Source organism: Chiloscyllium punctatum, chromosome 1 (assembly GCF_047496795.1).
Source record: "Chiloscyllium punctatum isolate Juve2018m chromosome 1, sChiPun1.3, whole genome shotgun sequence".
Classification (NCBI taxonomy): domain Eukaryota; kingdom Metazoa; phylum Chordata; class Chondrichthyes; order Orectolobiformes; family Hemiscylliidae; genus Chiloscyllium; species Chiloscyllium punctatum.
The window spans coordinates 3,234,617-3,249,934 of NC_092739.1; the positions used below are offsets into that span (position 1 = coordinate 3,234,617).

At 42.1% G+C, this 15,318-nt stretch overlaps 1 protein-coding gene across 3 annotated transcripts in view; it reads left to right on the plus strand.

The window, feature by feature from the left end:
* The window catches only part of plrg1 (pleiotropic regulator 1), a 109,232-nt gene that overhangs the window by 86,096 nt on the left and 7,818 nt on the right, over positions 1 to 15,318 (plus strand). For all 3 annotated transcript variants that reach the window (XM_072547316.1, XM_072553355.1, XM_072589365.1), the window contains 6 exons: positions 2,831 to 2,921; positions 3,031 to 3,132; positions 6,228 to 6,320; positions 7,289 to 7,438; positions 10,567 to 10,668; positions 10,829 to 10,931. In XM_072547316.1, coding sequence (XP_072403417.1) covers positions 2,831 to 2,921; positions 3,031 to 3,132; positions 6,228 to 6,320; positions 7,289 to 7,438; positions 10,567 to 10,668; positions 10,829 to 10,931 — 641 coding nt within the window. The remainder of the gene's footprint in view (positions 1 to 2,830; positions 2,922 to 3,030; positions 3,133 to 6,227; positions 6,321 to 7,288; positions 7,439 to 10,566; positions 10,669 to 10,828; positions 10,932 to 15,318) is intronic.

Sequence of the window (15,318 nt, forward strand, 5' to 3'; positions counted from 1 at the left end):
GGCATTTGTAGTGGTTTGAATCTGCTGCTTCCAGTTGTCAGTTCCAGCTATCTGCTGCAGTGGCCGGTATATTGGGTCCAGATCGATGTGCTTATTGATTGAATCTGTGGATGAGTGCTATGCCTCTAGGAATTCCCTGGCTGTTCTCTGTTTGGCTTGTCCTATAATAGTAGTGTTGTCCCAGTCGAATTCATGTTGCTTGTCATCTGTGTGTGTGGCTACTAAGGATAGATGTTCGTGTCGTTTCGTGGCTAGTTGGTGTTCATGGATGCGGATCGTTAGCTGTCTTCCTGTTTGTCCTAAGTGAAATAGATAAACATTTCCAAATGTGGGCAAGAGAGGTAAGCAGCATGGATGTCCTGGATAAAAGGTTTTGGGTTATGAGACTACACACCCCAAAAGGGATTGGCATAAATGAGGCCTATGGCCACCCTCTTGACCTTAAGAGTGTGAGGTGTTAATGGAGAAGTTGTTCAAAGTGGAAGGTACACTCAGCCAGAGGGGGCAGGGTGATGGATGTGGACAGTTTGGCCTTTTTTTCCAGGAAGAAGCAGAGAGCCTTGACCACCCATTCATGGCTGGAGCCCATGAATTGGGAATTCTGAAACTAATGTCAAACATCAGGGGAATTGCAGATGTAAATGGGAAGGTACTGGACAAGGGCGGACAAAGTCAAGTCAAGTCAAGGATAGAAATAGATGAGATCTGTGAGACAGGAGCAGACAGGAACAATGGGTTCGTCTGGGCAGTCCTGTTTGTAGATTTTGTGAAGGAGGTAAAAGTGGTCAGTGTTGAGGGGCTATGAGTTTGGAGGCAGCGATGGGGAGATCACCAGATGAAATGAGATTAGTGACCAATGTGGACAATGGTAGGGTCATGGTCCTGGGAGATAGGTGGAGGTGTCCAAGAGCTGGTGCTGTGCCTCTGCAATGTAGATGTCAGCATGTTTAGACCACAACAGCAACCCCCCACCACCCCCACCTTGTCAGTTCAGAAGGAGATACATTTGAATTAGTAAGTGGGGACAGAGGAATTAATATCAATGGCGACAATTCTCAATGAACAAGTCGAGTACAGGTTAAAAAGTCAGAGGGAGGGCTTAGGTGGAGGGGGAGTACTGGAGGCAGGTGATGGGGAGAGGACTCTTGTCCATAGAAATGGGCACGATGGCAAAGAAAGAAGAGAGGCATGTTGTGCCTGAAATTCACTGAGGTGGTGGGTGCAGGGGGACAAAATTAAAACCTTTGCTGAGTACAGAATGTTCAGCATCAGAGTGTGGAAGAGCAGAAGGGATAGTAAGTACACAACAGGGGGTAGGGTTAGAAGAAGGAGTCAGAGAGAAGGGGAGGGGAGAAACATTCTGGAGGGGCATGGGTGTCTCTAAGTTGTTACATCTTGCGTTTCTTAATGCCTGAAAGGCAAAGTTTTTGTCAGCATGTCAAATGAGCCAGAGTATAAGTTGGAATTGTAGGGGAGGCAGGATAGCTCTGCAGTAGTGCTGATTTCAGAGAGAGAGTGACCGAGTGTGTGCATATGGCGACACATGGCACTGAGTGTGGATCTCCGAATGCTGTGAGAACAGCTGTCTGAGGAGCATTGTACATCGGTTAAAAATGCCTTTTTTTTTTGCAACTGCACAGTAGCTCTGTGGTCAAATTCCAGTATAATCTGTTCTGATATAATGTGATAGTTCTGTTCCTATGCAGTCCCACGTTATAAGAAAATTGCATAATAGCAACACCATTTAAACCAATGGGACCGGAATCCCGTTATATCCAATACAGGTAAGGAGAGTTCGGGTTCTACCAATAATGGCCTAAATTCTTCAATCACGTTATAGGCAATTTGCGGTGAAGCAACACGAGTTATAGCAGAACTAACTGTACCACATTTGTCTCTTTTTTTTTAACCTCTCTGTAAAGATTGTACAGAACAAATGTGAGAACTCTTATATACCGTACTTATAGGCACACTTCTTTGAATAAAGTATATTTTTGCAATAAAGAAATGATCATTTAATCTTGTTATTTTATCAGCAATATTCAGCCTACTAATTTCACAGTAACGCCTAGGCTTGTGCAATATGTACCTTTTTGAATTCTGATGTTGATGCTCCATCAGTTTGTGATCTTTCCTCCATTACACTCTAAAAGTAGTAGGGAATCAGCTCCAAGCATACATTTTAATTGGTTACCCTGTTCAGCGATGTTCTTACACACCTCTGGAGTAGGTGGGACTTGAACCCAGGCCTCCCTGTCCCGGAGTAGAGGCCCTACTGTGTCACAGGAGGGCCTTAATGAACAAGTTTTAGGTTGTGAGCTTATTTGAGTTTATGATCTTCTCGTAAAAGTGAACTGTCCAACTCTGAACCCCTGCTTCATGATAATGAGCAATTGAATGAGAAAACTGCTTTCTACAGAATGTTGTGAAAGCTAGTGCAAATGTAATTCAAATGTTGTTTAACTTCAAATTAACTCCTGAATCTGATGATTTAAAAACTCGATCATCATAAATTGAGTTTAACCTGGAAATAAGTAATTTCTACACAATGTAGTAAGAGCTTTTAGTTCACTATTTTGAATAATTTGCCTACTGCTGATTTGAAGTATTTTTATTAAAAGCAGCAATGTAAGGTAACTGGCCCATGCATTTGAAGTTTGAGAACACCTTGGCTGATGAATAATGTATTTTTATATTTGCTATTAAGCATAATTCATTAAGTAATAGCTGTGTAGCTTTTCCAATTTTCTGTTTTAAATTGGATAGTGGTGTGGATTCTTATTTTCAATATTTTCGTTAATAAATGAAATGTGTTTTATTTCACTTTCAGACATGATGCAAATCGTACTGCAGCCAGTGTTGCTGATATCCACAGACATGCAGGCATTGCTGAACGTTCGCAGCCTCCAGGATCTTCCATGGTAAGATCCTTCAGAAATTATAAATGCTAACACACATTACTTCTGGTGATGGGACAGACTAAAAATACACAAATCGTGATCTTTATATTTGTGTTTGAATATGTTACAGGCTATAATGGATGCTGGAGGTTTAAAGAATTCTTCACTAATTTCAAGAAAACTTCCTACAATGCCAAAACCACAATGGCACCCACCTTGGAAGCTGTACAGAGTAAGCAAATTATTATGTGAACCTCTTGCATAAATATCCTATTCATAGATATTCATCACAGCTAAAACGTTTCATTCTGCAGCAAGAAAGTGTAAGTTAAAATGCTTTCTTTTTGCCTAACTACATAAAATAATGCTTTCAAGTCAAACATGACTAATACAAAAAGCATAATTTGGACTCAGGACAGGAGAATAACCAGACCCTGATTGAGGTGTCATGATCACACTTTCAGAACATATCTTTCCAAACAGTAATAGTATACTATGAACCTTCAACACTCCTCCCTGTGGAAAAGAATTGGATCTTGATCTTTAGTTTGAAATCAATGAAGCAAAATCAGTGTAGTTACAGCAAACTACACAGTCATTTTCTGTGCTGTTATCTTTCAAAGTTTGTGTGTGAAGGTGCAACATTATGCCCGAATGCTATGAATTGAAATATCATATTTACCATCTTCAGATGTGCTCGAAACCAATGAGATTCCTTTCTAATGTCTTACTACAGGGGAACCTCGATTATCCAAACGAGATGGGCGGGCACTATTTCGTTTGGATAATCGATTATTCAGTTAATCGATTAAATACCTTTCCTCTGGGGCTCAGAGTTTTTTAAGTCCACTCCCTGTCCAGGAGACGAGGCAGCAGCACACAGCGTGCGAGCCCCCCCCCCCAAACCCCGTACAACACTGCCCCACACCCCCATCCAACGCCCCCTGCCCGCCAGCCTAACACCACCCCTCCACCTCTCCCAAATCTGCCCTACGCCCCCGTCCAGCACTACCCACCCAACACCGCCCCATGTCCCTGTCCAACAGTGCCCCCTCCGGGAGAGCTAATCTGGACATCAACAACAAGACTGCTGCTGCCTTTTGGAGGGTGAGTCTCCAAATAGCACACAGCCGCGCGTGCACAGACAACTTTTTACTGTAACCTTTTGACAGTTTTCACCTTTGCCCTGTACAGGACAATGTTGACCAGATTATCTGAGAAAGGGGGCTTTAGGGTACACTGCTCTGCAGCACTCCAGTGAAAGTATGGGGGGGGAGAGAGAGAAGGCGAGCAGTCAGCCGTTTGGAGATGGTGCCTGTTTAATCACTGTAAACAAAAGACTCGATCAGTGTTGAAAACACGTCTTTGATGTAATGTTTCCATCGGGACCTCGAGATCTCCTTCAAATAATCCAATATTCAGATGGTTGGTATTTGGATAATCAAGGTTCCTCTGTATATGGATTATGATGCACAATATAATGTGTCTGGAATTCTGTCCTTTTGGCATATGAAAATAATGTGCTTGATTGGGAAGGCAGTGTTACTCCTCGTTAATTGTGTGTAAAGTAACTTTAGATAAAAAGCTGCTGTGAGCTTAAATGCCAATATCCAAACTTGTCCATCTAAGTCGTGCTGCATCATTCTGCCATTAGATTTAGCAAAAGATAATTCTGTTGTATTTCTCAAGATTGGCGTGTAAAAACGTAATGCCTTTGAATTAAACTCACTCGTATTTGCTAGAGCAAATAAAATTTAACTACCATTCTATAATGCGATAATTGTTCACTGTTGCCAGTCACCCTCTGGCACTGCAATAATGTGTGGAAATTCATTCATGACGTCCTCATAGTTAGAGAATTTAAAAATGTGAAATTAACTGGGGAGTTTAAATGTAAAATTTAACTTGGGAGGCAGTGGCCCAGTGGTATTATCGTTGGGCTGTTAATCCAGAGACCCAAATTATGTTCTGGAGACTTGGGTTCAAATCCTGCCATGGCTGATAGTGGAATATGAATTCAGTTTTAAAAAATGGAATTATAGGTCTGAATAAAGAATCTAATTTAACCCCTTGAATCCATTGATGATTGCTGGAAATATCCATTTGGTTCACTAATGTCGTTTAGGGAAGGAAACTGTCAGCCTTACCTACACACAACTCCACACAAACAGCAATGTAGTTGACTCTTAACTACCCTCTGGGCAGTTAGTGATGGGCAATACATGCTGGCCTAACCAGTGCCACCCACATCCTGTGAATGAATTGAAAAAGTAACTAAATTAACTTTTGACTTTGTCTTTCTGTCACTTAATTTTTCCTACTCCCTTTCTTTCTCTACCTGACTTAACAATATATACAATGACATTAATTTACATTTTTTCTCTTTATTGCAACAGTCTGGTTAAGGATCTGTGGAATTGCTTATCCTGTTCGTTCTGGTTACAAGTACCCTGAATCTCTTGCCACGCTGTTATTAGCACTTTCAGAAACTTGTAATATAAAAAGTGTTATAGAGTCGTAGAGATGTACAGCACGGAGACAGACCTTTCGGTCCAATTTATCCATGCCGACCAGATATCCCAATCCAATCTAGTCCCACCTGCCAGCACCTGGCCCATATCCCTCTAAACCTTCCTATTCATATATCCATCCAGATGCCTCTTAAATGTTGCAATTATACCAGCCTCCACCACTTCCTCTGGCAGCTCATTCCATACACACACCACCCTCGACGTAAAAAAGTTGCCCCATAGGTCTCTTTTATGTCTTTCCCTCCTCACCCGAAACCTATGACCTCTAGCAGTGGCTAACCGTGGGATCACTGGGAGACAATGAGGACTGCAGATGTGGGAGATCAGAGTTGAGTGTGTGTTACTGGAAAGGCACAGCAGGCTAAAAAACATCCAAGGAGCAGTCTGATGATGAATGCCATTTAGAATCATAGAATTTTATAGTACAGAAGGAAGCCATTTGACCTATCGTGTCTGTATCAGTTCTCAACTAGTCCCATTCTCCAACCCCATCTCTGTAGCCCTTTAAAAATACTGCTTTTAGGTGCCCTGCTACACCAAAATATTGAATATTTCTCATTTCTTGGAAGTCTGATATGACTAACATTTTTTCAACAAGAAATTATTTTTGAAAAAGTGATAGGTGACTCATAAAATCAATACCATTCAGTTAAAACTCAGAGCTTTGTTTTCCGTAGTAGGAAAGGATTAGCAAAAGTTTTTTGTAATTTTATCTTTTGCTCATCCTTTGTACAGTTACATGGTCAAAAAGATATGCTCCAATGTTGCTAATATTGATTAACACATTTGCCTTTAGGTAATCAGTGGCCATTTGGGCTGGGTTAGATGCCTTGCAGTTGAACCTGGAAATCAGTGGTTTGTTACTGGCTCAGCTGATAGAACTATTAAGGTAAGAATGGTTGTTGGAAGTCTGATTTTTAAAAACAGCTCTTTTGAATTATTTGGGTGGTACTTTATTTTTGGCTTATATTTGAGCAGTTCCCAGTGTCCGTCAGTCTAGTACCACAACTCTCTACAAGACATTTACAGACATTTAGCTTTGCATTAGTTCTCCTATTACACCGAAAGTAGTAATACGGTGCCTATTTAATCGTACTAGCAAATGCATTTGTAATTGATAAGTGTCATTTTTCTGTTTGAGAAACATTTGAAAGGAGACTGTGAAGAGAGTATCGGGAAATAGGCGAACCAGAATTGTTCCAAGTCCAGGAAATAAAACTATAGATAGAAATAATTCAATACCAGAATGTTACAACTGGAAATTCAGACTTCACTTGAAATTTGTTCAATATGATTTAGTAAATACTATTCTTATAATTTGTTGTTTTTATTGTATCATTTTAAGAATGTAGTTTACTAATTAAAACTAAACAACTCCATAAGATTGAAGTGAAAACTAAATGCTTAATCTTGGAAATTTGGAGCAAAAATTGAAGATGCTAGAAATATTACAGTGCAGTCATTATCTAACAGGTTTGATATTTTTCATTCAAACCTGAATCTGAAGGATGTTTCTCTGAAAAATCAACTTTGCTGCCCTTTTCAACCAGCTTGTATGTTGCTTGCATTTTGAAGGGGAAATTAAATGCTGTTTTTAAATTCAATTTTCACAGTTGACTGTATTTCCATAGTTGTATTTTAAGAATTTAGTTATTATTGTATAGAAAGTTAATTGGTGATTATAGAACAACTGAGCTACTATTTAAAAAAAACTTGAAATTATTGCTTTTAAAATGTGGCAAGTATTTGTAATGTGAGAGCCCATGTAGATTAATTTTATGCCATTGATTCATCACTTTAAAGCTGGCTTGTTTTGGAGTGAGACACCGTTTCTTTAAAATAAATTTTGTTGCATAGATCTGGGATCTGGCCAGTGGTAAGTTGAAGCTCTCTCTGACTGGGCATATCAGTACTGTACGAGGAGTGGCAGTCAGTTCGCGCAGTCCATACCTTTTCTCCTGTGGTGAGGATAAGCAAGTGAAATGCTGGGATCTGGAATACAATAAGGTATACATTTTCACAACTTGGGCATTACTAAAATGAAGTTAATCTTTTGCAATTGGGGTCAGTCAGCTCAATTGTCTGGATAGCTGATTTTCAATGCATAATGTCAACAGTGTGGGTTCAGTGCCTACGGCTGAGGTCATTGTGAAGATCCTATCTTCTCCACCTTGTCCCTTGTCTGAGGCATGTTGATTCTCAGGTTAAATGACCATCATATATCCCTCTGTGCCTCTCTCTGTCTCCACTCTCTCTCTCTCTGTCTCCACTCTCTCTCTCTCTCTCTCTCTGTCTCCACTCTCTCTCTCTCTCTCTGTCTCTGTCTTCTCTCTCTCTCTCTCTCTCTCTGTCTCCACTCTCTCTCTCTCTCTCTCTCTCTCTCTCTCTCTCTGTCTCCACTCTCTCTCTCTCACTCTCTCTGTCTCCACTCTCTCTCTCTCTCTCTCTCTGTCTCCACTCTCTCTCTCTCTCTCTCTCTCTCTCTCTCTCTGTCTCCACTCTCTCTCTCTCTCTCTCTCTCTGTCTCCACTCTCTCTCTCTCTCTCTCTCTCTCTGTCTCCACACTCTCTATCTCTCTCTCTCTCTGTCTCCACTCTCTCTCTCTCTCTCTCTCTCTCTCTGTCTCCACTCTCTCTCTCTCTGTCTCCACTCTCTCTCTCTCTCTCTGTCTCCACTCTCTCTCTCTCTCTGTCTCCACTCTCTCTCTCTCTCTCTCTCTCTCTCTCTGTCTCCACTCTCTCTCTCTCTCTGTCTCCACTCTCTCTCTCTGTCTCCACTCTCTCTCTCTCTCTCTGTCTCCACTCTCTCTCTCTCTCTCTCTCTCTCTCTCTCTGTCTCCACTCTCTCTCTCTCCCTCTCTCTCTCTCCACTCTCTCTCTCTCTCTCTCTCTGTCTCCACTCTCTCTCTCTCTCTCTCTGTCTCCACTCTCTCTCTCTCTCTCTCTGTCTACACTCTCTCTCTCTCTCTCTCTCTGTCTCCACTCTCTCTCTCTCTCTCTGTCTCCACTCTCTCTCTCTCTCTCTGTCTCCACTCTCTCACTCTCTCTGTCTCCACTCTCTCACTCTCTCTGTCTCCACTCTCTCTCTCTCTCTGTCTGTCTCCACTCTCTCTCTCTCTCTGTCTGTCTCCACTCTCTCTCTCTCTCTGTCTGTCTCCACTCTCTCTCTCTCTCTGTCTCCACTCTCTCTCTCTCTGTCTCCACTCTCTCTCTCTCTGTCTCCACTCTCTCTCTCTCTGTCTCCACTCTCTCTCTCTCTGTCTCCACTCTCTCTCTCTCTGTCTCCACTCTCTCTCTCTCTGTCTCCACTCTCTCTCTCTCTGTCTCCACTCTCTCTCTCTCTGTCTCCACTCTCTCTCTCTCTGTCTCCACTCTCTCTCTCTCTGTCTCCACTCTCTCTCTCTCTGTCTCCACTCTCTCTCTCTCTGTCTCCACTCTCTCTCTCTCTGTCTCCACTCTCTCTCTCTCTCTGTCTCCACTCTCTCTCTCTCTGTCTCCACTCTCTCTCTCTCTGTCTCCACTCTCTCTCTCTCTGTCTCCACTCTCTCTCTCTCTGTCTCCACTCTCTCTCTCTCTGTCTCCACTCTCTCTCTCTCTGTCTCCACTCTCTCTCTCTCTGTCTCCACTCTCTCTCTCTCTGTCTCCACTCTCTCTCTCTCTGTCTCCACTCTCTCTCTCTCTGTCTCCACTCTCTCTCTCTCTGTCTCCACTCTCTCTCTCTCTGTCTCCACTCTCTCTCTCTCTGTCTCCACTCTCTCTCTCTCTGTCTCCACTCTCTCTCTCTCTGTCTCCACTCTCTCTCTCTCTGTCTCCACTCTCTCTCTCTCTGTCTCCACTCTCTCTCTCTCTGTCTCCACTCTCTCTCTCTCTGTCTCCACTCTCTCTCTCTCTGTCTCCACTCTCTCTCTCTCTGTCTCCACTCTCTCTCTCTCTGTCTCCACTCTCTCTCTCTCTGTCTCCACTCTCTCTCTCTCTGTCTCCACTCTCTCTCTCTCTGTCTCCACTCTCTCTCTCTCTGTCTCCACTCTCTCTCTCTCTGTCTCCACTCTCTCTCTCTCTGTCTCCACTCTCTCTCTCTCTGTCTCCACTCTCTCTCTCTCTGTCTCCACTCTCTCTCTCTCTGTCTCCACTCTCTCTCTCTCTGTCTCCACTCTCTCTCTCTCTGTCTCCACTCTCTCTCTCTCTGTCTCCACTCTCTCTCTCTCTGTCTCCACTCTCTCTCTCTCTGTCTCCACTCTCTCTCTCTCTGTCTCCACTCTCTCTCTCTCTGTCTCCACTCTCTCTCTCTCTCTGTCTCCACTCTCTCTCTCTCTGTCTCCACTCTCTCTCTCTCTGTCTCCACTCTCTCTCTCTCTGTCTCCACTCTCTCTCTCTCTGTCTCCACTCTCTCTCTCTCTGTCTCCTCTCTCTCTCTCTCTGTCTCCTCTCTCTCTCTCTCTGTCTCCTCTCTCTCTCTCTCTGTCTCCTCTCTCTCTGTCTCCACTCTCTCTCTCTCTCTCTCTCTCTCTCTCTCTCTGTCTCCACTCTCTCTCTCTCTGTCTCCACTCTCTCTCTCTCTCTGTCTAGGTAAAAACAATGACTGCAGATGCTGGAAACCAGATTCTGAATTAGTGGTGCTGGAAAAGCACAGCAGTTCAGACAGCAGCCGAGGAGCAGTCAAATCGACATTTCGGGCAAAAGCCCTTCATCAGGAATACAGGCAGAGTGCCTGAAGGGTGGAGAGAGAAATGAGAGGAGGGTGGGGAGAAAGTAGCATAGAGTAAAATAGGTGAGTAGGGGAGGGGATGAAGGTGTCTGTCTGTGTCTGTCTGTCTCTCTGTCTCCCTTCCCCAGCCACCCCACCCCGAGAAAGCAGGACTATGGTGACTTCACTGGAAAAGCTCAGCAGGTCTGCCAGCATCTGTGGAGAGAAATCGGTATTAACATTTCGTCTCTCCACAGATGCTGCCAGACCTGCTGTGCTTTTCAGTATTTACAGTATCTGCACTTTTCTCAGTTATTATTTTCTGCAGTGACTTCTGCCTTACTTTTGATGTTTTACAGTACTTTACCTCAGCTTTTCAATGGTGGCACTGATTTTGCATAATGTGTAAATTTATGAGCTACAGTTTATTTCTATGCTTCCTGTTTAATTAGGTTATCCGACATTACCATGGTCATTTAAGTGCAGTATATGGACTTGATTTACACCCAACTATTGATGTCTTGATAACGTGTGGCAGAGATTCAACTGCAAGGGTAAACAGTTTTTTAAAATTATTGTCTCTATAAGTGTAATACATCGTAAATCAGCCATTAATGTAATCATACCCTAACATCTTTTGGGTTTTGATAAAGTGATGCATAAAACCTATTTTTCAAGGAACTCTTGAAAAAATGTCCTTTGTTTTTGACATAGGTTTGGGACATACGAACAAAAGCAAATGTACACACTTTAATAGGGCATACAAATACAGTAGCGACTGTAAAATGCCAAGCTGGTGAACCACAGATTATTACAGGTAAATAATTATATGTTTATTTTAAACAGCTGATTAAATATCGAGATTATCATCTTTCGCATCCCTTGATACTTAGAGATTGTGTGTTTGAGGAATCAGGGTATTTTCACCTCCGTCTACATTGTAGTTTTCTTGATAACATACTGATAAGGGAATGTGAATGATAAAATAATGAAGAGTTGCTATCTGAAATATACTGCATTGACAGAAATACATATAAATCAGTCTTTCACTTGGCAGTAATGTTTGCCGGTTTGAATGATGATGAGTGTGGAGGTAAAATGGAAAGTGTTGCCACTCCAATATTTAATGATGATTGGAGGTGATTGAGCAGGCCAGGATGTTATGGGGGTAGGGATCCCTTCTGAATGCTGGAAGGGGAGAACAAGGAAAGATGTGTTTAGTGGTGGCATTGTGCTGGAAGTGACGGAAATAGTGAAGGCTAGTCAACTGAATTTGGACAATGGTGTTGGAGGGTAAAGTGAACTTTGTTATTGGTCTGTGAGGGATAAAAGGTGTACCTGAGTTTTAGGAGCCTTTGTACGTGGTTCATAGAATCCCTACAGTACAGAGAGTGGCCATTTAGCCCATTGAGTCTGCACTTACCCTCTGAAGCATATCCCACCCAGACCCAATCCGCCACCCCAACCCTGTAAAATGGGGTTTTTACCATGACTGACCCACATAATCTTGGCATCCCTGGACACCATGGGGCAATGCACGTCTTTGGACTGTGGGAGGAAACAGGAACACCTGAAGGAAACCCGCTCAGACAATGAGAGAACTTGGCAACTCCATATAGATAGTTGTCTAAGGTTGGACTGGAACCCAGGTCCCTGACATTGTGAGGCACCAGTACTAACTACTGTGCCATTATGCCGCTCCTTGTGAGGGGGCCCTCAGTTGAGCAAGAAGGCAACACTGATGTGAAAGGTCGCAACATAATAACGATAGAGAAACTGAGGAGCAAATGTATACATAAAGGAATCCAGGTTTTTAAATTCATTTACAGGATGAGGGTGGTGCTGTCTAAGCCAGAATTTATTGCCCATCCCTAACTGCCCAGAGGGTCACCCACATTACTGTGGATCTGGAGCCACACGTAGACCAAACTAGATAAGGATAGCAGTTTCCTTGCTTTAAGGATATTAGTGAACCAGATGGGGTTTTCTGACAGTTGACATTGGTTTCATAGTCGTCATTAGACTCCTAATTCCATATTTTTTATTGGATTCAAACTCCCCCCATCTGCCATGGTGGGATTTGAATACAAGTCCCCAGAATACTACCTGGCTTTCAGAATTAACAGTCCAGCAATAACACCACTAAGCTGTCACTTTCCCATAAAGTAGTTGAAATAGTTGGGGGAATGAGTGGATTAATAGTGATTATTCATTAATGGAAATGGAGACAGGAAAAAGTCAAGGAAGAGAAGAGTTTAAGGTAGACCATGTGAAAGTGACAGGAGGTTATAGATCAGACACAGAAGTTTCTTCAAATTTCCTCTTCAGAATGAGAGCAGGAAATAAATCCAAAGCAATTAATAACATTTTAAAAAAAGAGTTGAGGAGGCAGGCCTGGGTAGAACTGGAGAAAGGAATTTCCACATATTCCGCAAAAAGATAGGCAGAGCAAAGGCCCTTACAGATGCTCATAGCAACACCTTGTATTGGTGGAAGTGAGTGCACTTGAGGAAGTTGTTCAAGGAAAGTACAAGCTCAAAGTGGAGGAGGATTTGGTGGATGTAGACTGTTTGGATCTCTTCCATTCAAGCAGAAATAGAAAATCCTGAGACTATCCAAGTGGGGCATGAAATTTTCATTGACTTGAACATCCATGCTAAAAAGGCAACTGGCAGGACCAGGAAATTTAAAGCTGTTACAGCGACAAGGACACCAAGAAAATGGCCAAAATAAAAGTCGGTATAGTGGGGCAGGAATGGACCATCACAAAAAGGCAATCTTGTTGTTCATTTTGGGAAAAGTAGAAGTCAGCTGCTGCATGACTGAGGCTGAGGGCCATGAAGAGAAGATCACTGGAAGAGCTGAGGCAAGTGACAGACCTGGCAATGGTAGTTTGATGTCTGTTGGTGGCGGTTTGGTTCAGCGCAAGGTTGGAGGAAATATGGGAGAATTAGCATTCTGCTTCTGTAGAGAGGAAGTTGATTTGCTAGGCAACAGCACCAGCAGGCTTGATGACTGCATTTGAGTTGAACTTGAGAGAACAGAGTTCAGCAAGCTCACAGGGAGACAATAGTATGACTGAGAAGAGCAGATAAATTGAGATGGCTAGTGTCACACTGACCGCTCTCAATGAAAAGATTGTGTGTGTGAGGGATCCAGGTAGATGGAGAAAACTGGACAGGGATAAAAGGATTTTCTGTCTGCCAGGATGACAGAAGTAGAAATGGAAGTGAAAACAATGGAAGAAATAGTCAGCATCATGCAATGTACCATTGATTTATGTTGGAAAAAAGTGGATGAATCTGAGGCGTTTGCTAAGGATACATCCTTCATCGTTGGAACCTGGAAAGTTGCAGCAGAATGTGAATATATGGCAAGGGGAAAAATCAAAGAAAAAGGACAGAGAGTGAAGATTAAGAGATTTGGTGGGGTGTAGCTACTGTTGAAGTAAATTTAGACTGAGTTAAATAGAGATTTATGGTAAAAGGAAAGAGCAGCCTTCAGTTCACGAACCTTATGCATCCTAGAGGTTAATACCAGTATAAATCTGTAAGCAAACTTGTACAAATAGAATTTGTACAAAGAGAGACAGGGAGTGACAGGCATTGGTGGGGAATAGGAAAACTGTGGAGATTACTCCTATTGTGAGTTGCTCAAACTTCTCCACTCCTGAAATGCTGAGATACTATTTGATCTTCTTAGTTTTGCCAGCATTTCTGTTTTTATTTCATAATTTCTAGCAACAACAATATTTTTGTTTTGGAATGTATTATCTTGCCTTGCTCCCAACTACCAATAATTCATTCTCTTGTGATTTAATTTTGCATGTTCAGTAGTCAGTTATATGTTAGTAAAGTTTTGGGAGGGAAGTAGCTAATCTGATTATTGAGCCTACTGATGAATCTTTGAAGAAGGAAGTACCTGGGAAAATAACTCTGCTCACTTCACAATGAAACGGCTCAAAGGATTGAAGGACATTGATTTTCATTCAGTTTAATTTGGGAATAGAGCTTGGCTTAGTTGGAATGACTTTGCTTAACTTGAGGTCGTTGACAGGGTGTGACTAGTGGTGTCCTACAGAATCTGTGTTAGGGTCTCAATTATTCACATTATTATCAACGACATTGATAATGACCTCGTCTATATATGTCCAAATTTCTGATGACACAAAGTTAGGTGACATTGTTGAGGGTTCAGATGATGGCATGAAGTTATCAAAGGATATTGATAGTTTCAATAAATGGGAAAAATTGTGGTAGGTGGAGTTCAGCGTAAACAAGTGTGAAGTTATCATTTTGGACCAACAAAGGATCGATCAGGGTACTTTCTAGAACGTACCAAGTTAAATGCAATGGATTTCCAAAGAGACTAGGGGGTTCTGGTGCATCAGTTTTTAAAATGACATAAACAGGTGCAGAAATAGTCAAGAAGGCTAATGGTTTCTGGCCTTGATATCTAGAAGATTTGAATATAAGGGTCAGAAGTTATGCTGCAGTCATATAAAACCATGGTTGAACCTCACTTGAAGTACTGAGAGCACATCTTGGGAAGGATATATTGCCTTGGAAGAAGCATAGCATAGGTTTACAAGATTGACACCTGGACTTCAGGAGTTAAGTTATGAATAAAGATTATACAACCAAATTCTGTAGAATTTAGAAGGTTAAGGCTGATCTGATCAAAGTCTTCAAGATATTACCAGGAAAAGGCATAGTAGATTACAATTAACTATTTCCACATGTTAGCGGTTCTAGATCTAGGGGACTCAGTATGAGATTTAGGGCCAGACCATTTGGGAGAAATGTTGCAAAGCTCACAAAGGGTAATAAAGGTTTGAAACAGAAACGGCAATTGATGCTAGTTCAATTTTAGATTTAAATCTGAGATTGATAAGTTTTTCGTTAAGCAAAAATATAGAAGGAAATGGGCCAAAGGAGTTAATCTACAGATCAGCCATGATTTCATTAAATGGTGGAACAGGCTTGATAAGCTAAACAGCCCACTCCTGTTCCTATTTTACTAAGCTCTGACCTGGCCAGTGGAGTAGTTGAGGAAAATTCAGATTACTACTAAAAAAATGCAATATGGTGTATTTTGATTAGATTATATTACTTAGTCTGGAAACAGGCCCTTTGGCCCAACAAGTCCACACCGACCCGACGAAGCTCAACCCACGCAGACCCATTCCCCTACACCTAACACTA